A 22,018-nucleotide genomic window follows, 5' to 3' on the forward strand; every position below is an offset into this window, starting at 1 on the left:
ATTTGTATCCCAGGCTGTTAAGAGAAGCAAAAGAGGAAATAGCAGAGGTTCTGACCGTCATTTTCCAATCCTCTCTGGCTACAGGTGTGCTGCCAGAAGACTGGAAGGCTGCTAATGTAGTACCTTTCTTTAAAAAGGGAGAAAAGGATAGACCGAATAATTATAGGTCAGTCAGCCTAACCTTGGTGGTGGGAAAATTATTGGAAAAAATCCTGAAGGACAGCATAAATCTTCATTTGGAAAGACAGATTAATCATGGACAGTCAGCATGGATTTGTCAAGGGAAGGTCATGTCTGATTAACTTGATTGAATTTTTCGAGGAGGTAACAAGGAGGGCCGATGAGGGCAGTGCATATGATGTAGTGTATATGGATTTTAGCAAAGCTTTTGATAAGGTCCCACATGGCAGACTGGTCACGAAAGTAATAGCCCATGGGATCCAGGGCAAAGTGGCAAATTGAATCCAAAATTGGCTTGGAGGCAGGAAGCAAAGGATAATGGTGACTGGAAGGCTATATTCAGTGGGGTTTCGAAGGGCTCAGTGCTGGGTCCCTTGCTTTTTGTGGTATATATCAATGACTTGGACTTAAATGTTGGGGGTATGATTAAGAAGTTTGCAGATGACACTAAAAATAGGCTGTGTGATTGATAATGAAGAAGAAAGCTGCAGACTGCAGGAATATATCAATGTACTGGTCAGGTGGGCAGGACAGTGGCAAATGGAATTCAATCCGGTTAAGTGCGAAGTAATGCTTTTGAGGATGTCTAACAAGGCAAGGGAATACACGTTAAATGGTATGACACTGAAAAGTGTAGAGGAACAAAGGGACCTTGGAGTGCAGATCCACAGATCTCTGAAGCAGGCCAGGTAGATAAGGCAGTTAAGAAGGCATATGGAATACTTGCCTTTATAAGTCGAGGCATGGAATACAAGAGCAAGGAGGTTATGTTTGAATTGTATAAAACACTGATTAGGCCGCAGCTGGAGTACTGTGCAGTTCTGGTCACCACATTACAGGAAAGATGTAATTGCACTGGAAAGGATGCAGAGGAGATTTACAAGAATGTTGCCTGGACTGGAGAATTTTGGCTATGAGGAAAGATTGCAGATGCTGGGTCTGTTTTCTTTGGAACAGAGGAGGCTGAGGGAAGACCTGATTGAGGTGTATAAAATTATGAGGGGCCAGGATAGTGGATAGGAAGGACCTGGGGGGAGGTTTAGAGGAGATATGAGGGGAAATTTCATCACCTAAAGGGGGGTGGGGGGTCTGGAACTCACTGCCTGAAAGGGTGGTAGAGGCAAAAACCCTGACCACATTTAAAAGATACTTGGACGTGCACTTAAACATAGAAAATAGGTGTAGGAGTAGGCCATTCGGCCCTTCGAGCCTGCACCACCTTTCAATAAGATCATGGCTGATCATTCCCACAGTACCCCTTTCTTGCTTTCTCTCCATACCCCTTGATCCCTTTAGCCATAAGGGCCATATCCAACTCCCTCTTGAATACATCCAATGAACTAGCATCAATAACTCTTGCGGCAGGGAATTCCACAGGTTAACAACTCTGAGTGAAGAAGTTTCTCCTCATCTCAGTCCTAAATGGCCTACCCCTTATCCTAAGGCTGTATCCCCTGGTTCTGGACTTCCTCAACATCGGGAACATCCTTCCCGCATCCAACTTGTCCAGTCCCGTCAGAATCTTACATGTTTCTATGAGATCCCCTCTCATCCTTCTAAACTCCAATGTATAAAGGCCCAGTTGATCCAGTCTCTCCTCATATGTCAGTCCAGCCATCCCGGGAATCAGTCTGGTGAACCTTCGCTGCACTCCCTCAATAGCAAGAATGTCCTTCCTCAGATTAGGAGACCAAAACTGTACACAATATTCCAGGCGTGGCCTCACCAAGGCCCTGTAAAACTGCAGTAAGCCCTCCCTGCTCCTATACTCAAATCCCCTAGCTGTGAAGGCCAACATACCATTTGCCTTCTTCACCGCCTGCTGTACCTGCATGCCAACTTTCAATGACTGATGAACCATGACACCCAGGTCTCGTTGCACCTCCCCCTTTCCTAATCTGCCACCATTCAGATAATATTCTGCCTTTATGTTTTTGCCCGCAAAGTGGATAACCTCACATTTATCCACATTATACTGCATCTGCCATGCATTCGCCCACTCACCTAACCTGCCCAAGTCACCCTGCAGCGTCTTAGCGTCCCCCTCACAGCTCACACCGTCATCCAGTTTAGTGACATCTGCAAACTTGGAGATATTACACTCAATTCCTAAATCTAAATCATTAATGTATATTGTAAAGAGCTGGGGTCCCAGTACTGAGCCCTGAGGCACTCCACTAGTCACTGTCTGCCATTCTGAAAAGGACCCGTTTATCCTGACTCTCTGCTTCCTGTCTGCCAACCAGTTCTCTATCCACGTCAGTACATTACCAGCAATAACATTTGCTTTGATTTTGCACACCAATCTCTTGTGTGGGACCTTGTCAAAAGCCTTTTAAAAGTCCAAATACACCACATCCACTGGTTCTCCATTGTCTACTCTACTAGTTACATCCTCAAAAAATCCCAGAAGATTTGTCAAGCATGATTTCCCTTTCATAAATCCATGCTGATTTGGACCGATCCTGTCACCGCTTTCCAAATGCGCTGCTATTTCATCCTTAATAATTGATTCCAACATTTTCCCCACTACTGATGTCAGGCTCACTGGTCTATAATTACCCGTTTTCTCTCTCCCTCCCTTTTTAAAAAGTGGTGTTACATTAGCTACCCTCCAGTCCATAGGAACTGATCCAGAGTCGATAGACTGTTGGAAAATGATCACCAATGCATCCATTATTTCTACGGTCACTTCCTTAAGTACTCTGGGATGCAGATTATCAGGCCCCAGGGATTTATCGGCCTTCAATCCTATCAATTTCCCTAACACAATTTCCCGCCTAATAAGGTGCCAAGAGCTGGAAAGTGGGATTCGGCTGGATAGCTTTTGGTCGGCTGGCACGGACACGATGTGCCGAAATGGCTTCCTTTCGTGCTGTAAATTTCTATGATTCTCTGAAATCCAAACTTACCTGAAAGATGTGTGTGTCCCTTTAAGAAGCGCTGACAATGTCTCTGGAGGTCTGCTGCATGCACACTTTTCTCAGCGTGCTTAGGACCCAGCGTTAAAGTAAGCGAAAAAGTCGAAGTCTACAGATGCGGTGTCAAGTTGCCAACTGCCATCACACTCTGCTGATTTGCATTTCTAGGGCCAGCACTACTAACGGCAGCTACGGCCCTCAGCAAAATGACGGCGGCCAAGTCCAGCACCAAAAGCGGCTGGAAGTTAGATGGCTGCCATTTTGTTCCAGAAACAGGCCTTAACGGAGAGCGGCAAGTCTATGAAGTTCTAAGCCTGTAAGCTGAACTGTTATTTGCCTTATTAGCACAATTTTTGCCTTTAGATCACCCTCTGACATACCTTGTTAGAAGCATTTTTACTTAAGAAAACTTTTATTAAAATTTTAGAATTAGACAGGAAAAGTCAGAGTTGCTCTGACATCAAGGCTGAGAAACAGAACGTAAATCCACAAGATTAATTATTCAGCATTACCTGTTTCCAGGAAAGATCTAAAGGGCTAATTAACTCTCAATTAATATTGCCGTAGACGTGCATATTGCAGACGACAGTAGACATAAATGAACATATAAGATTGACCTTACACATTCATATTTGTCATGATCACTAGCTTTAAGACTTATCATATGCATTGTCTCTACAGTGAAAACAAAACAACTTTCCATTGTCTCCCTAATATGGTTAAAAAAAATAGGTTTCCTGCCAATATATTTTAGGAAAAATACTGCAGTGGCTTCAGCAGTACATCAACTCCATCTCACTGTGGTAGCAACCACAGACCACAAACGTGGTAGCAGTGGAGAAAATGTCATGATTGTGTTAGCTGTGTGGTTACATCTCACCTGTTTCTTTTGGAGGAGGAAGTATTCTGAATGATATATGTGGTCATTCACAGGATCTTCCACCCAAATCCACCAAGGTTCACCTACAGATCCGTGAGTCTGTGGGAATAAATGCTACCAATTAACTCCGGTACTGCAAACCTATTCAAAGCAGTTTTAAGAAAATGACACCATGTTATAGAGTCATAGAATAAAATAGTACAGGAGGAGGTCATTCAGCCCATCGAGTCGGCCCCAGCTCTTTCAAAGAGCAATTTAGTTCGTCCCATTTCCTTGGTTTTTCCCCAAATACCTGCAGTTTTTCTCTTTCATGCATTTATCCAATTCCCTTTTGAAAGCTACTATTGAATCTGTTGCCACTATCTTAGCAGACAGTGCAATCCAAATCCTAACCACTTATTGGGTAAAAAAAGTTATTTCTCATGGTGCCTCTGGTTCTTTTGCCAATCACCTTAAATCTGTGCCCTCTGGTTATCGACCCTTCAGTCATTGTAAACAGACTCTCTTTAGTTATGCTATCTAAACCCTTCATGATTTCAAACCTCTTACAAAATCTCTCTTAGCTTTCTCTGTTCTAAGAACTACCCCAGCTTCTCCATTCTATCCACGTAACTGTAATACCTCATCCCTGGAACCATTCTAGTAAATCTCATCTGTACCCTCTCCAAAGCCTTTACGTCCTTCCTCAGGTGTGGTGCCCAGAATTGGACACAAGTATATCAAAAAGAAGCGAGTAACTAAAGTAAATGTTGCTCCCTTCGAGGATGAGACTGAGGAATGAATAATGGGACACCGAGAAATGGCAGAGACTTTGAACAAATATTTTATATCGCTCTTCACAGTACAAGACACTAAAATTATCCCAATAATTGATAATCAAGGGCTACTGGGGGGAGGGGGGGGGGGGGGTCTTAAAACAATCACTAGAGAAAAAGTATTAGGCAAACTAATGGGACTAAAGGTGGACAAGTCCCCTGAACTGGATGGTCTACACCCTAGGGTCTTAAAAGAGGTGGCTGCAGAGATAGTGGATGCATTGGTTGCAATCTACCAAAATTCCCTGGATTTTGGAGAGGTCCCAGCCGACTGGAAAACCTATTTAAGAAAGCAGGGAGACAGAAAGCAGGAAACTATAGACCAGTTAGCCTAACATCTGTCATTGGGAAAATGCTGTAGTCCATCATTAAGGAAGTAGTAACAGGATATTTAGAAAATCATAATGCAATCAAGCAGAGTCAGCATGGTTTTGTGAAAGGGAAATCATGTTTGACAAATTTGCTCAAGTTCTTTGAGGATTTAACCAACAGGGTGGATAAAGGGGAACCAGTAGATGTCATATATTTGGATTTCCAGAAAGCATTCGATAAGGTGCCACATAAAAGGTTACTGCATAAGATAAGAGCTCACGGGGTTGGGGGTAATATACTAGCATGGATAGAGGATTGGCTAACTAACAGAAAGCAGAGAGTTGGGGTAAATGGGCCATTTTCAGGTTGGCAAACTGTAACTAGTGGGGTGCTACAGGGATCAGTGCCTAGCCTACAATTTATATTAATGACTTGGATGAAGGGACTGAGTATATGTAGCCAAATTTGCTGATGATACAAAGATAGGTGGGAAAGCAAGTTGTGAGGAGGACGCAAAGAATCTAGAAAGGGATATAGATAGACTAAGTGAATGGGTAAAATTTGGCAGATGGAATATAATGTGGGGAAAATATGAGGTTATTCACTTTGGTAAGAAAAATAAAAAAGATAATTATTGTTTAAATGGGGAGAGATTACAAAATGTGGTGGTAGAGAGGGATCTAGGAGTCCTTGTGCATGAAACACAAAAAGTTAGCATGCAGGTTATTAGGAAGGCAAATGGAATGCTGACCTTTATTGCAAGGGGGATGGAGTATAAAAGTAGGGAAATCCTGCTACAACTATACAGGGCGTTGGTAAGACCACATCTGGAGTACTGCATACAGCTTTGGTCTCCTTATTTAAGGAGGGATATACTTGCATTGGAGGTAGTTCAGAGAAGGTTCACGAAGTTAATTCATGAAATGAAGTGGTTGTCGTATGAAGAAAGGTTGAGCAAGTGATCAGGAAGGCCAATGGTATCTTGGCCTTTATTGCAAAGGTGATGGAGTATAAAAGCAGGGAAGTCTTGCTACAGCTATATAAGGTATTGATGAGGCCACACCTGGAATACTGCATGCAGTTTTTGGTTTTCATATTTATGAAAGAATATACTTGCTTTGGAGGAAGTTCACTCGGTTGATTCCGGGGATGAGAGTGTTGACTTATGAGGAAAGGTTGAGTAGGTTGGGCCTCTACTCATTGGGAATTCAGAAGAATGAGGGGTGATCTTATTGAAACGTATAAGATTATGAGGGGACTTGACAAGGTGGATGCAGAGAGGATGTTTCCACTTATGGGGGAGACCAGAACTAGAGACTAGAACTAAGGAGCCGCCCATTTAAAACAGAGATGAGGAGAAATTTCTTCTCTCAGAGGGTTGTAAATCTGTGGAATTCGCTGCCTCAGAGAGCTGTGGAAACTGGGACATTGAATAAATTTAAGACAGAAATGGACAGTTTCTTAACCGATAAGGGGATAAGGGGTTCGGGGAAGCGGGCAGGGAAGTGGAGCTGAGTTCATGATCAGATCAGCCATGATCTTATTGAATGGCGGAGCAGGCTCGAGGGGCTGTATGGCCTATTTCTGTTCCTATTTCTTATGTTCTTATGTTGGGCCTATACCCATTGGAGTTTAGAAGACCGAGAGGTGATCTTATTGAAACGTATAAGATTCTGAGGGGGCTTGACAAGGTAGATGCGGAGAGGCTGTTTCCCATCGTGGGGGAATCTAGAACTAGGGGGCATAGTTTCAGAATAAGGGGTCGCCCATTTAAAATGGAAATGAGGAGGAATTTCTTCTCTCAGAGGTTCGTGAATCTTTGGAATTCTCTACCTCAGAGAGCTGTGGAGGCTGGGTCATTGAATTTAGTTAAAGTAGAGATAGACAGATTTTTGAAAGATAAGAGAGTCAAGGATTATGGAGAGCGGGCAGGGAAGTGAAGTTGAGGCCAGGATCAGATCAGCCATGATTTTATTGAATGGCGGAGCAGGCTCGCGGGGCCAAATGGCTCCTATTTCTTATGTTCTTATACCCTAGCTAGTGTTTTATTCAGTTTTACTATAACTTCCTGGCTATTGTACTCTATGCCTCGATTTATAAAGCCCAGGATCCCATATGCTTTATTAACTGCTTGTTAACCTATCCTGCCACCTACAAAGATTTGTGTGCAAACTCCGTCCCCCCTGCTATCCCAGGTCTCTCTTTTCTTGCACCACTTTAAAATTGTCCCATTTAGCTTGTATTGTCTCTCCTCATTCTTCCTACTAAAGTGTAACATCTGACACTTTTCTGCATTGAATTTCATTTGCCATGTATCCACCCATTTCCCCAGCTTGCCTACGCCCTCTTGAAGTCTAGTGCTATCATCCTAATTGTTTACCACACTTCCTAATTTCAAAATTGTGCCTGTACCCCCAAGTCCAAGTCATTAATGTATATCATAAACAGCTGTGGTCTTTGTACTGAACCCTGGGGAACGCCACTGTATACCTCCCTCCAGTCCAAAAAACAGCCATTTACCAGAACTTAGACAATTTTGTATCTATGCTGCTACTGTCTTTTTTATCCCATGGGCTTCAATTTTGTAATGTGGTGCTTTATCAAACGCCTTTTGAAAATGCATATACACAACATCAACTGCACTGCCCTCATCCATCCTCGGTTACCTCATCAAGAAACTCAATCAGGTTAGTCAAACACAATTTGCCCTTAACAAATCCGTGCTTGCTCTCCTTTATTAGTCCATGCTTGTCCAAGTAGCTGTTAATTTTCTCCTGGATTATTGTTTCTAAATGCTTCCCCACCACTGATGTTAAACTGGCTGGCCTGTAATTGTCCTTTTTCTGTTATCTGAGTATGTCTCAACAGCATAAAAAGGTGGTACAGAAGTGTAATACACTTTGCAAAGAGGTTTAAGAGATATGATTTTGAAAGTTATCTGAACCTGAAGGTAATGTTGTAATGGTCAGGGGAGAGAATCTAATGAGATGGTGATAAGTGAAAGCAGTCAGTTGCAGTCTGAACACGCCACATACTGGTTGTCACTGTGCAGTGATGCTTTTACTCAGATTTTATGGAATTCAATGAAAGTATTGCATAATTAAATGCTGCAACTTGGTTTAAAAAACATTGCATTGTAATAATTAGCTTGCAGTGGATTAAAAGGAAGTAACACACAGACGATTCAGATGACAAGATAAATGACAGGGAATTAACATCTGCTTAGAAAATAGTGCTAATTTGGGTGATGGTTCAGAAAACAATCCAGAAAATGCCTTTGATTGTTAGGTGGCTATATAAGCATCGACTATTCTGCTGCTGAAATGGGTCTGTCAAACACTTCCATCACATAAATGAGTGAACCCTAGAGCTCTAGAACTCTGTTGAACTTTTACCATTTCTGCTTGGCTGAACAGTAAAAGCAGAAAGATGTATTTTAGACACAATTAAATAGACTTCCATCCAGTAAAAAAAGAGAAATAGTGGAAAGACATGAACATTGATGCATTTTAATATTTGTTTGTAGGGAGCCACCTTTGCAGAACAAAACTGATTCTCTATTCATACTGAACATGATCTCAAGACCACGGACCCAACTCTGAAGCCCTTTGATGAACTTGTATAGCAGAAGGTGGTCTTTGACTTTTGGCATTGGCTGACATGCATTTAAACTGTATTCCAGCAGTGTTCTCACCTTATGGACAGTACAGGGTTTTATTGGCAATGTCAATGTATTGAAATGTCATTGTTGAAATAGAGTGTCTCTTTCTCCCCTCTAATTCTCAGTCTTACTCTCTGTTTTCCATTCTTTGTCCCTTTCCTTTTCACTCCATGACTCTCACACTCTCATTGACATTGTATCTCCCTTTGTCCAATTCCCCGCACTTCAAACAATTTGCATTCAGAATCTGTTTTCAATATAGAAAGATGGCCAAGGTGCTTCAGAGGTGTAATAAAAAAAGGATGCCAAATGAGACACTCGTTAAAGGTGACCAAAAGGTTGGTTTCAAGGAGGGTCCGAAAAGTGGAGTGGCCAAAGGATTTAGGAAAGTAATTCCAGAGCATGAAGCCGAGTTGGCTGAAGGCATGGCTGCTAATGATGAAGGAAAGGAGGCCATAGTCAGAGGAATGGAGCATTTAATGGAGGACATAAGCTTGGAAGATTTTTTAGAAATAGGAAAGGTGAGGCCAGGAATGAATTTGAACACAAAGATAAGAATTTTAAATTTGAGGTGTTGGGGTACTGGACCAATGTCGGTCAGCGAGGGACAGGGGTAATGGGTGAGTGGGACAGGATACGAGCAGCAGTGTTTTGATCAGCTGAAGCTTACTACAGGTGAGAGATTGGAGACTGGCCAGAAGAGCTTTTCTTTCTGCACATCTCCCCTTCCTTCAGTACATCTCACACACTGTATGCCTTGCACACCATTTCTCTCCCTTTCTGTCTAGATGTTTCTGTTTCTTCCACTCTCTTCCCTTTATGTCTCACTCCTGTAGTCAGACTCCAGGACTTCGGCTATCTCATAGCTTGGGAGCACTCATAGATCTGGTGGAAGAGGGGGCAGCTGGAGCCCGAGAGTGAAAAATCCTTTGTTAGCATCAAACAGAGGGTAGCAGAATGTAATTATCTTGCAGAAAGCAGCCACATGACACTGTTCAGTGTCATTAAAATAGATTCTGGAGTGCTTGTACAATGCATAATCTGCAAATCACAGGTTGCAGAGCAATGATAATAGAGGCAATTTTGTCGCTGGGTTAGTTCAGAATATGAACATTGCTATCAGAATGTGTATTCTAATACAAATGATTTTCACAGCCATCATAAAATCAGCTACTGAAAGATGAAAAGAGTGCATTAGGAGAGAGCAAACAAGATGTGCCTTTTTCATTCAGAATGACCAAGATGAAGTTTGTTTTTATCTTACAGAACGACAGGGTGTTTGCATAGTATATGATTAATGTGTTGAGGTTCTTTATTGCACTATTTCTCTAGTCTTTAAATCTTTCACCCATATTTTGGCACCTTCATTCAGATTTGGTAACAACAATCCTGCACCTTTCATGAATGGCACCCTACAAATAACCAGGTTTATTAAATTTAATTTCACAACTTGCTATGGTGAGATTTGAATTCATGACCTCTGGCTTGCTCATCCAATACTGTAACATTGGACTCCCATAACCGTATATGCTGACCAACATCTTAAGGGTGCACTGATGTAGCAACCACCAACCTAATGCCTCTTAAAAGGAATCCATCTCAAACCATCGGTTCTCCTCTCCAGTATGGTTTCAGTCTGCTAATGAGCTATGATTGTTTTTGATAATCCTTGCAACAATAATTTGTATTTATATAGTTCTTTGCATTTAATGTAAAGAACATTCAAAGCTGCTTCATAAATAGGCAAAGAAAATTAACACCGAGGTAGGAAGTAGCAGGTTGGGAAGGTGACTGAAAGCTTGGTTGGTCTTGACAGAAGATCCTTGATGGTGAAGCAGTTTAGGGAAGGTAATTCAGAAAGTAGGCCCGACACAGCTGACATAGTGGGTGAACAATCCAACGCTTGGTGAATTCTGCTTCACAATGATGGAATGAAGGGTGAGGGGTAGGCACAGAAAGCCAGAGGCAGAGGAATGAAGTGCCTGGGTGGGCATATGGGCTGGGAGTGATAGAATGGGATGATAACATGGGAAAGATTTAAAGAGGAGAATGAGGAATTTAAACAATGCAGTGGGGGACGGTGAGCCAATCCATGTCAGTGAGGATGGAGGATGATGGACAAATGGGACAGTGTGAGAAAGGAAACATACGGCAACCTTTGGGACATGTTGGGAGTTTATGGATGGTAGAAGACAGGCGGTCAGCAAAGACGAAATTGGAGCAGTCAAATCTGATGATGACAAAGGCGTGTATTAAGGGTTTTAAGGGTGGAGGAGCGGAGGTGGACAATGCTATGGAAATGGAAATACATGGTGTTGACGAATAGGATGTGGGGTTTAAAACTAACAAGAGTTGAACAGGATGCCAAAGACGGGCAGGGTCTGAGTCAGGAATGGGGGTGGAGTCAGTGACAGGAGTCTGAAGCTTGTGACGGCGGTCAAAGATGATGGCTTTAGTCTTCCTGATGGTGAGCTGGAGGAAGTTGTAATTCACCCAAGATATGATATCAGAGGCTGTCAAGGGTTGAGAGAGGTGGTAAAAAGGTAGGGCTGGATGGCATCAGTATACATTTCAAATTTGAAAGAATGGATAATGTTGCTGAAGGACAGGTGAGAGTGACTGCCCTTGACATCAAGGCAGCATTTGACCGAGTGTGGCATCAAGGAGCTCTAGTAAAATTGATGTCAATGGGCATCAGGGGAAAAAATCTCCACTGGCTGGAGTCATAGCTAGCACAACAGTAGATGGTTGTGGTTGTTGAAGGTAAATCATCTCAGCCCCAGGACATGGCTGCAGGAGTTCCTCAGGGCAGTGTCCTCGGCCCAACCATTGTCAGCTGCTTCATTAATGACCTTCCCTCCATCATAAGGTCAGAAGTGAGGATGTAGTGTTCAGTTCCATTTGTAACTCCTCAGATAATGAAGCAGTCCATGCCCGCATGCAGCAAGACCTGGACGACATTCAGGCTTGGACTGATAAGTGGCAAGTAACATTTGTGCCACACAAGTGGCAGGCATCTACAACAAGCAAGAGTCTAACCACCTCCCTTGATATTCAATAGCATCACCATCGCTGAGACCCCACCATCAAAGTCCTGGGGGTCAACATTGACCAGAAACTTAACTAGACCAGCCACATAAATATTGTGTCAACAAGAGATCAGAGGCTGGGTATTCTGTGGCGAATGTCTCACCTCCTGACTCCCCAAAGCCTTTCCACCATCTACAAGGCACAAGTCAGGAGTGTGATAGAATATTCTCCACTTGCCTGGATGAGTGCAGCTCCAACAACACTCAAGAAGCTCGACACCATCTAGGACAAAGCAGCCCACTTGATTGGCACTCCATCCACCACCTTCAACATTCGCTCCCACTGCCACCGGCACACTGTGGCTTCAATGTGTACCATCAACAAGATGCACTGCAGCAACTTTATTTCGATCTTTATTTCTAAGGAGAGCCAGTTAATTAAATCGGCTGTTTGCTGAGTAGTGGCTGGGTGTGATTTGCTAAGGTTTAGAGTTTGGTTCTATTCGATAGTTGTGAGTGTAACTAGAAGGATGGCAGGGCAGCTCAGTCCCGTGGATTGCACATCCTATGGCTTGTGGGAAGTCCTGGATGCTTCGCGCAGCCGGGATGACCATGTGTGCAGGTGTCGTCTCCGGCTGCACCAACTCGAGCTCCGTGTTTTGGAGCTTGAGCAGCAGCTGGCGTCACTGCGGTGCATCTGCGAGACTGAGAGCAACGTAGATAGCACGTTTCTAGAGGCGGTCACCCCACAGCTTAAGAGTGTGCAGGCAGAGAGGGATTGGGTAACCGCCAGACAGAAGAGGAGGACTAGGCAGGTAGTGCAGGAGTCCCCCGAGTCCATCTTACTCTCCAACCGGTACTCTGTTCTGAGTGTCGGTGGGGACGATGGTGGCTCTAGGGAGCGCAGCCAGAGCCAAACCCACGGCACCACGGGTGGCTCAGCTGCACAGGGGTGGAGGAAGAAGAATGGAAGAGCTATAGTGGTAGGGAATTCAACAGTCAGGGGAGCAGACAGGCGCTTCTGCGGCCGCCGACATGACTCCAGGATGGTACGTTGCCTCCCTGGTGCCAGGGTTAAGGATGTCACTGAGCGGCTGCAGGGCATTCTGGGGGGAAGAGAGTGAACAGCCAGAGTTCGTGGTCCCCATCAGTACCAATGACATAGGTAGGAAGAGGGATGATGTCCTGTAGGCAGAGTTTAGGGAGCTAGGAGAGAGATTAAAAAAGCAGGACCTCAAAAGGTAGTAATCTCCGGATTACTCCCAGTGCCATGAGCTAGTGAGTACAGAAATAGGAGGATAGAGCAGCTGGATATATGGCTGGAGAGAGATGGTGCAGGGGGAAGGGCTTTAGTTTCTTGAGGCATTGGGACCGCTTCTCGGGAGGTGGGATCTGTACAAGCCGGACGGGTTGCACCTCAACAGAGCCGGGACCAATATCCTCATGGGGGGGGGGGGGGGGGGTTTGCTAGTGCTGTTGGGGAGGGTTTAAACTAGCTTGGCAGGGGGATGGGAACCTGAAACTAGATTCAGTAGGGAAGGGAGTAAAGCAGGAATTAGAAAGCAAAAATAAAGAAAGTGAGTTTGAAGAAGAAGGAAACAAGCAAGAAAAAGAGTAAAAAAAACAAACTTAAAGGCACTTTGTCCAAATGCACATAGCATTTGTAACAAAATTGATGAGTTGACAGCACAAATTGAGACAAATGGGTATGATCTGATAACCATTACTGAGACGTGGTTGCAAGGTGACCAGGACTGGGAATTAAATCCGGAAGGACAGACAGAAAGGAAAAGGAGGTGGGGTAGCTCTATTGATAAAGGATGGAAACACTGCAATAGTAAGAAACGATATTGGCTCAAATGATAAGGGTGTTGAAACAGTTTGGGTGGAGATAAGGAACAATAAGGGGAAAAAGTCACTGGTGAGTGTAGTCTATAGGCCCCCCAACAGTAGCAACTCTGTTGGTCGGAGTATAAACCAAGAAATAGTGGGGGCTTATAAAAAGGGAACAACAATAATCATGGGTGATTTTAACCTCCATATTGATTGGACAAATCAAATTGGTCAGGGTAGCCTTGAGGAGGAGTTCTGTATAGGGTATTGGTGAGGCCGCACCTGGAGTACTGCGTGCAGTTTTGGTCACCTTACTTAAGGAAGGATATACTAGCTTTGGAGGGGGTACAGAGACGATTCACTAGGCTGATTCCGGAGATGAGGGGGTTACCTTATGATGATCGATTGAGTAGACTGGGTCTTTACTCGTTGGAGTTCAGAAGATGAGGGGTGATCTTATAGAAACATTTAAAATAATGAAAGGGATAGACAAGATAGAGGCAGAGAGGTTGTTTCCACTGGTCGGGGAGACTAGAACTAGAGGGCACAGCCTCAAAATACGGGGGAGCCAATTTAAAACTGAGTTGAGAAGGAATTTCTTCTCCCAGAGAGTTGTGAATCTGTGGAATTCTCTGCCCAAGGAAGCAGTTGAGGCTAGCTCAATGAATGTATTCAAGTCACGGATAGATAGATTTTTAACCAATAAGGGAATTAAGGGTTACGGGGAGCGGGTGGGTAACTGGAGCTGAGTCCACGGCCAGATCAGCCATGATCTTGTTGAATGGCGGAGCAGGCTCGAGGGGCTAGATGGCCTACTCCTGTTCCTAATTCTTATGTTCTTATGTTATTATAGAGTGCGTAAGGGACGGGTTCCTTGAGCAGTATGTAACGGAACCAACCAGGGGGCAGGCTATCTTAGATCTGGTCCTGTGTAATGAGACAGGATTAATAAACAAGTAAAGGATCCCCTTGGAATGAGTGATCATAGCATGATTGAATTTCAAATTCAGATGGAGGGTGAGAAAGTGGGTAAAGTGGACTGGGAAAATAGATTAAAAGGTAGGACGGTTGATGAACAGTGGTGTACATTTAAGGAGATATCTCAGGAAAAATATATTCCAGTGAGGAGGAAAAGGTGTAAGAGAAAAGATAGCCATCTGTGGCTAACTAAAGAAATAAAGGACGGTATCCAATTTAAAACAAGGGCATACAAAGTAGCCAAAATGAGTGGGAGGACAGAAGACTGGGAAGCTTTTAAAAGCCAGCAAAGAATAACTAAAGAAATGATTAAGAAAGGGAAGATAGACGATGAAAGTAAACTAGCGCAAAATATAAAAACACATATCATAAGTTTCTATAGGTAGATAAAAAGCAAAAGGGCGGCTAAAGTAAATGTTGGTCCCCAAGAGGATGAGACCAGAGAATTAGTAATGGGGAACATGGAGATGGCAGTAACTCTGAACAAATATTTTGTATCAGTCTCTACAGTAGAGGACACTAACAATATTCCAACAGTGGATAGTCTAGAGGCTTGGGGGGGGTGGGGGGGGGGGGGGTGGAAGAGGTACTTAACACAATCACAAAGGAGGTGGCATTCAGTAAGATAATGGGACTAGAGGCAGATAAATCCCCTGGAACTGATGGCTTGCATCCTATGACCTTAAGAGAAGTAGCAGCAGGGATTGTGGATGCATTGGTTGTAATCTACCAAAATTCCCTAGATTCTGGGGAGGTCCCAACAGATTGGAAAACTGCAAATGTCACGCCCCTATTTAAAAAAGGAGCCAGACAAAAAGCAGGAAATTATAGACCAGTTAGCCTAACATCTGTGGTTGGGAAAATGTTGGGAGTCCATTATTAAAGAAGCAGTAGCAGGACATCTGGAAAAACAAAATTCAGTCAGGCAGAATCAGCATGGATTTATGAAGGGGAAATCATGTTTGAAAAATTTGCTGGAGTTCTTTGAGGATGTAACGAACAGGGGGAACCAGTGGATGTGGTGTATTTGGACTTCCAGAAGGCATGTGACAAGGTGCCACATAAAAGGTTACTGCACAAGATAAAAGTTCACGGAGTTGGGAGTAATATATTAGCATGGATAGAGGCTTGGCTAACTAACAGAGAACAGAGAGTCGGGATAAATGGTTCATTCTCTGGTTGGCAACCAGTAACCAGTGGGGTGCTGCAGGGATCAGCGCTGTGACCCCAGCTATTTACAATCTATATTAATGACTTGGAAGAAGGGACTGAGTGTAACGTAGCCAAGTTTGCTGACGATATAAAGATGGGAGGAAAAGCAATGAGTGAGGAGGACACAAAAAATCTGCAAAAGCACATAGACAGGCTAAGTGAGTGGGCAAACATTTGGCAGATGGAGTATAATGTTGGAAAGTGTGAGATCATGCACTTTGGCAGAAAAAAAATCAAAAGAGCAAGTTATTATTTAAATGGAGAAAGATTGCAAAGTGCTGCAGTACAGCGGGACCTGGGGGTACTTGTGCATGAAACACAAAAGGATAGTATGCAGGTACAGCAAGTGATCAGGAAGGCCAATGGTATCTTGGTCTTTATTGCAAAGGGGATGGACTATAAAAGCAGGGAAGTCTTACTACAGCTATATAAGGTATTGGTGAGGCCACACCTGGAATACTGCGTGCAGTTTTGGTTTCCATATTTATGAAAGGATATACTTGCTTTGGAGACAGTTCAGAGAAGGTTCACTAGGTTGATACCGGGGATGAGGGGATTGACTTATGAGGAAAGGTTGAGTAGGTTGGGCCTCCACTCATTGGAATTCAGAAGAATGAGAGGTGATCTTAGAAACATAGAAATTAGGTGCAGGAGCAGGCCATTTGGCCCCTCGAGCCTGCACCGCCATTCAATAAGATCATGGCTGATCATTCAACCTCAGCACCCCTTTCCTGCTTATCGAGACGTATAAGATTTTGAGGGGGCTTGACAGGGTGAATGCAGAGTGTATGTTTCCACTGATGGGGGAGACTCGAACTAGAGGGCTCGATCTTATAATAAGGGGCCGCCCATTTAAAACAGAGATGAGGAGAAATTTCTTCTCTCAGTGTATTGTGAATCTGTGGAATTCGCTAACTCAGAGAGCTGTGGAAGCTGGGACATTGAATAAATTTAAGACAGAAATAGACGGTTTCTTAATCGATAAGAGGATAAGGGGTTATGGGCAGGGAAGTGGAGCTGAGTCCATGATCAGATCAGCCACAATCTTATTGAATGGCGGAGCAGGCTCGAGGGGCCTTATGGCCTCCTCCTGTTCCTTATGTTCTAACTCGCCATGGCTTCTTCGGCAGCATCTCGCAAACCGGCGACCTCTACCACCGAGAAGGACAAGGGCAGCAGGCGCATGGGAGCACCATCACTTGCAAGTTCCCTTCCAAGTTACACACCATTCTTTCTTGGAAATATATCTTGGAAATATATCTCCGTTCCTTCATCGTTGTTGGGTTAAAATTCTGGAACTCCCTCCTTAACAGCACTGTGGGAGTTCGTTCACCACAAGGGCTGCAGCGGTTCAAGGTGGCGGCCCGCCATTACCTTCTCGGGGAATTAGGGATTGGCAATAAATTCTGGCCTTGCCAGCGATTCCTACACTCCATGAATGAATAAAAAAATAGAAAAATAAGTGATCCTAGGTTTTATAAATCGGGCAAGAAATATAAAAGAGGCAATGCTAAAACTATACAAATCATTGCTCACATCTACAACAAAGTCTCTATTCTATAATCCTGGCTACAAGTATACTTTATCTACTATGTTTTTGCAGGTTCCTGTGGTCTTCCCCACTTTCTCAACTGGTTTATATTTTCTCCTCCTTCCGGTTGGCACAGGATTACTACATGCTATCGGGCTTCAGTTATTATTTTATCAAGGGTCAATTTACGTTTTACTGTCATCCTTTAGTCTCACAGTTCCAATACAATGTGATCTCAAATGATTATGTCATGCATAATGACATAGGTACAGTGTTCAACCAAACAGTACAAGGCTCTTACAAAACCATCCACAGATGAAGTTTCTACTCATTTCTTTTGATCAAATCTAACTCTTTCAAATTTCAGGTTTTTACAGACTACAAAATGTTTTTCAAATTGATCTCATACTGTTTCATAAATATTCTGTCATTCTAGAATAGTTGAAAAGCACACAAAATATCTTCCATCTCCTCACCCATCAAATAAATCAGTGTGCCATTCTGATTCAGTTCTTCTTTATTATTTAGGCCTGAAGCAATTCTAAATTTTTCAAGTAGCTTTATTGATCTTTGCCATTCTGCCAGCTGACTGAAATCAAACTTAATCATCAAGTTTGTGCAGAAATGAGCCAATTCTCTCTGCTTTTAAATCTTTTCTCCTACCTATTTGTAGACCTTGGGGCCAAAATTCAGCAGTGCAAGGAAACTGGTGCACCTACGATTTTTTCTTTGTACTGACTGCACAGATCCTTGATGCGGTCGGAAGAGCCATTTTCAGGACTTTGACATTTTTTCAGAGACCGAGAGGAAATGTGTCATAATGGGGGCAGGCCACTGACTCAAAGCCAGGCCGAGCGGCTGAATATAGGTTGGACTGGGACTCTGCCGCTGTCAATCAGCGGTGGAGTGGTAGTGACGTCACAGCGGGTGTGCGTCACCCATGCTCTCTCCCCTCTGTTAAAGGGGAGAGATTCAGTCATTTTCTATCTTTGGCCACTGGGCCACCAGGGAGGGTTTCGGTTGGCCAGCGGCCTGACATCCAAGGGGGGGGTGCCAGGCTGCCCGGCCGAACCCAGGGGAACTGTCTTGCCGGCCAATAGGGAAGTCGGCTGGGAAAAATTAATAGATGGCGGCCACATCAGTGGGTCCTCCCCTTTAATGACTGGTGTGTGGCGGGGGATCGATTGGATCAAGCTGAATTTAGGTGGCTAAGTTTTTATTGTAATTGAAAGCGGCGGTGCACTAACTGATGACTTGCTTGCAGTGGTCATCAGCAGTGGGCACTATGGGGCCCAGGCCGAAAAATTCCCGACCTGAATTTGGGTCGGGTCGACCAATTGACCGCAAAGCAGCGGCCATTTGATTTTGACGAATGACCACCGCAAACGGGCATTAATGGATCTCTGAGACCCTGAATTTCTGCCCAATTGTCTTTTCCAAACCTTTCTCCTATCTTATCCCTGACAACATGTTTTGTTTTTCCAAGAACAACCACTGCTACCATGATGCATTATGGGTTATTCCACAATAGACCCAGATGAACGAGATCACTAGAATATAACTTAAATTACATTTTTCCAAGTACGTTCCAGCTCGGTCATAACATCTACACATCACTCTAAACCGGATTGTACCCGCTTTCTTTATCTTTACATTAATTTAGCACTCCCTCTGCTGGCCTTTATTTACCTTGCATATACATAACATCCCAACTAACCCGACATGTGGAAGTGAGCTTAAGGTAGGAACAGGGCTGGGAGAAGAAAAGCCAGGGAAAGGGCCCCAGTACTTGACAAAAAAGAAATCCAGTGCTTCCCTACCCACGTGGGTCATGTGGTACCCAAAGAGCACTTGACAGAAGGATGGTGTTACCCCCTAACCAACTTGCTGGAAGGCAATGCTTATTGAATGGGCCAATGTGAAGGGCAGATGACGACCCAAGCTAAGCACTTTTAATAGTAAGTTGATTGTGAATTTCTTGAAACTGTTCAAAATTTGTTTTAATGGTAATTAAATAGCTACCATCATTTTCTGGGCCTTGTTTACACGCAGGAATTTCTGACTTGCAAATGGGAGGTTTTCACCAACCATGTCCTTTTAAATATTATTCTTGATGACCTGTTTCAACTCCAGTAACTAAAAACCTAAACTCATCAGTGTGGTTGCATCTGCTTCTTTCAACATGCACATAATATGTAAATCTTTCTTTCATGGTGAAGTTCAAAAGGTTAATGATGTATAACCTTAATCTAAATAAATCAGAGATGACAATACAGCCCCTTGTTCATCCAGTAGTCATTTACATTGAGGGCACGAAGAAAATTAACCCTAATATTGCTGTCTACCATTTCCATTTTGTGCAGTAACACACATCTATCCTCAGACTTTTACATGGTCGATGACTAAGTGCTCTGATAAATCACAGTCAGAGTTACAGGATGCAACAGTTCTCCTACAATTCTCTATGATTTCAGGATATCCAAGAGAGGCCAGCAAATAAATGTGACATGCTTCTTCACAAAAAGGGGGAAAATGTTTTCAAATTGAGCCAGGAACCAGCTCAAGAGCAGCATCTATCTGGAAGACCTTCAGCTTCCAGTCCAATTTTGTAGTTATACTAAAATTACTGGTCTCAGGCTCATATCTGGGGAATATGATGCTCCATGAGCAGATTTGAATACTATTGATTCGGCCTTCCTGTGGTTTGCATTGTGATAATTGAAAAACGAGCTCTCTGCATGCATTCTTGTTTCCCAGCAGTTTTAAAAAAAAATAGCCGAGGTAGCCAACAGTTTTGATTTCTCCTAGCATTAAATTTCCATGCGATCCAATGGATTGTTTGGGTACCAGTAAGACATGGCTTACACTGACTTAGTGCAACTCAAAGTGGTGCAAGACTACCTATTTGGTTTTAGTATACTTAAGAGTTTGTCATGTTACACTGACACTTTCGTAACAGTATGCACCCAAACCTGTTTTGCTTCCATGCAAAAGTGGCAATATAACTGTAGCCATTGAAAAGTACAGGATACTCGAAGATAGAACAACAGTGTAATTTTTTTTGGGGGGGGAGGGGGGAAAGAAGAGGACACGTGAATACACCTACAGAATAATATACCAACAAGCATTATTACAAGTTATTATCTGTGAGAACTGAAGTGTACCTGTAATAGCACTTTGTGGGATAGAGTGAACTTAAAGGTGAATTATGGAAGGATCCACTGCTGGCGAGGAGACTCACTACTAGCAAGCGTGTGCTGGAGAATCGGAACAATAGTGTTATAGCCTCATCTCTGGCTCACCGTCTCATTTTGCAAAATCACCCATTTAACATAATCCTCAACTTACAACTAAAACATAAAATACTGCAGGAAGTATACCCGTTATTTCTTTACACCTCATATTTTGTGTACGCATGCTCACCTTTCTGGAGAACGGTTTTGTTCTGGAAAAAGTAATTGCACTCCAAAACATCATTTGTTGGGTGAAACACTTTGAAATATTTTGATGGTATATTTATATACTACCTTATAACGATATTTCAAGGCACCAACCCAATCGGGACAGTACTCCCATTAAACACGTGGTATGGACGACACTGAATCCACTGCCAATTCATGCTGAAGCCTGTCTGGTTGGCTGGGCTGATCCTCCCCCTCCCCCACTAAACTGGAGACTAATTTCACTTGACAGCTTTTCCTGGCCTCGCTCCTAACAACCTTTAATAGAAAGATTATGGGGTCGAAATTCGGTACTGTCGATTTTGAGAGTGTCACCGGCTGAGAGGATTTGTTCCTGGCAGGCGTTAGGCACGGCCCTGAAACGAGAAATTCAGTTTTACCGCCTGAAAAGTGGACCGTGGTGGCCAAGGCTATGGCTGACGTGGCAGTAGCCATTGAGCATCAGGCCGACACCATGGTCAGCCTGCAGACTGTAATGTCATCAGTGCATGGTGGCACCAATCAGCTCTGTGGTCTAACCTGATGCAGAGCCAACTTGAATCCATCAGGCACTGACCGCTGCCATCGTGTCTGGGGAACTAATATTGGCGAAGCACAGCAACAATCTGTGCTCAACCAGGTAGCTCCAGATGCTGAGGCGGTGTCCCGGGGGAGTAGCAGTGTATCAGGCCTGTTGGAACGTGATGTCCTCTCTCAGGACGACATCATTCTGCCCTTGCCCCTGCCGCGCTCTGCAACCCATCCGCCACAGAGTGCTGCCGTCTATGCTGAAGTGATGCTTCCAGGGCCCGAGCTGGTGCGGAACATCCTGCTAGACCATCAGCGGTAGCAGCGGCGCCAAGATAGCTGGTGCCTTGCTGCAGGCATTGAGACCTTATTGAAGAGGAGTAGTAGGCCTGGGGGGGGTGGGAGAAGAGGAGTGGGGAAGCACTAAGAAAGAGCTGGAAGGATATATGTGTGCTAGTGGCCAGAAATGGTGACCTTGCTCGAATGTGAACAAATGTAAATAGTTGCAGTTGGATGAGCCAGTAAAGAATTGTGTGATGGTGGCCAGAGATGTTGTTCTTGTTCCATGATGAAGTAATGTGAATAGTTGCACGTGGATGTGGGTGATAATGTTTCAAGGGGACTGGTTTCAATTATTGTTTGCTGTGGATGATGGTGATCTTTAGTGCTTCTTTACAACACATAATGTGTTTTTTGTA

The 22,018-nt window shown here is 43.7% G+C and overlaps 1 protein-coding gene across 4 annotated transcripts in view; it reads right to left on the minus strand.

Annotated features, from left to right (window-relative positions):
* Positions 1-22,018, minus strand: part of ascc3 (activating signal cointegrator 1 complex subunit 3) — a 777,147-nt gene that overhangs the window by 252,560 nt on the left and 502,569 nt on the right. For all 4 annotated transcript variants that reach the window (XM_070885599.1, XM_070885602.1, XM_070885601.1 and 1 more), the window contains exon 23: positions 3,982-4,080. In XM_070885599.1, coding sequence (XP_070741700.1) covers positions 3,982-4,080 — 99 coding nt within the window. The remainder of the gene's footprint in view (positions 1-3,981; positions 4,081-22,018) is intronic.

This window comes from Pristiophorus japonicus, chromosome 7 (assembly GCF_044704955.1).
Source record: "Pristiophorus japonicus isolate sPriJap1 chromosome 7, sPriJap1.hap1, whole genome shotgun sequence".
NCBI classification, from domain to species: Eukaryota; Metazoa; Chordata; class Chondrichthyes; family Pristiophoridae; genus Pristiophorus; species Pristiophorus japonicus.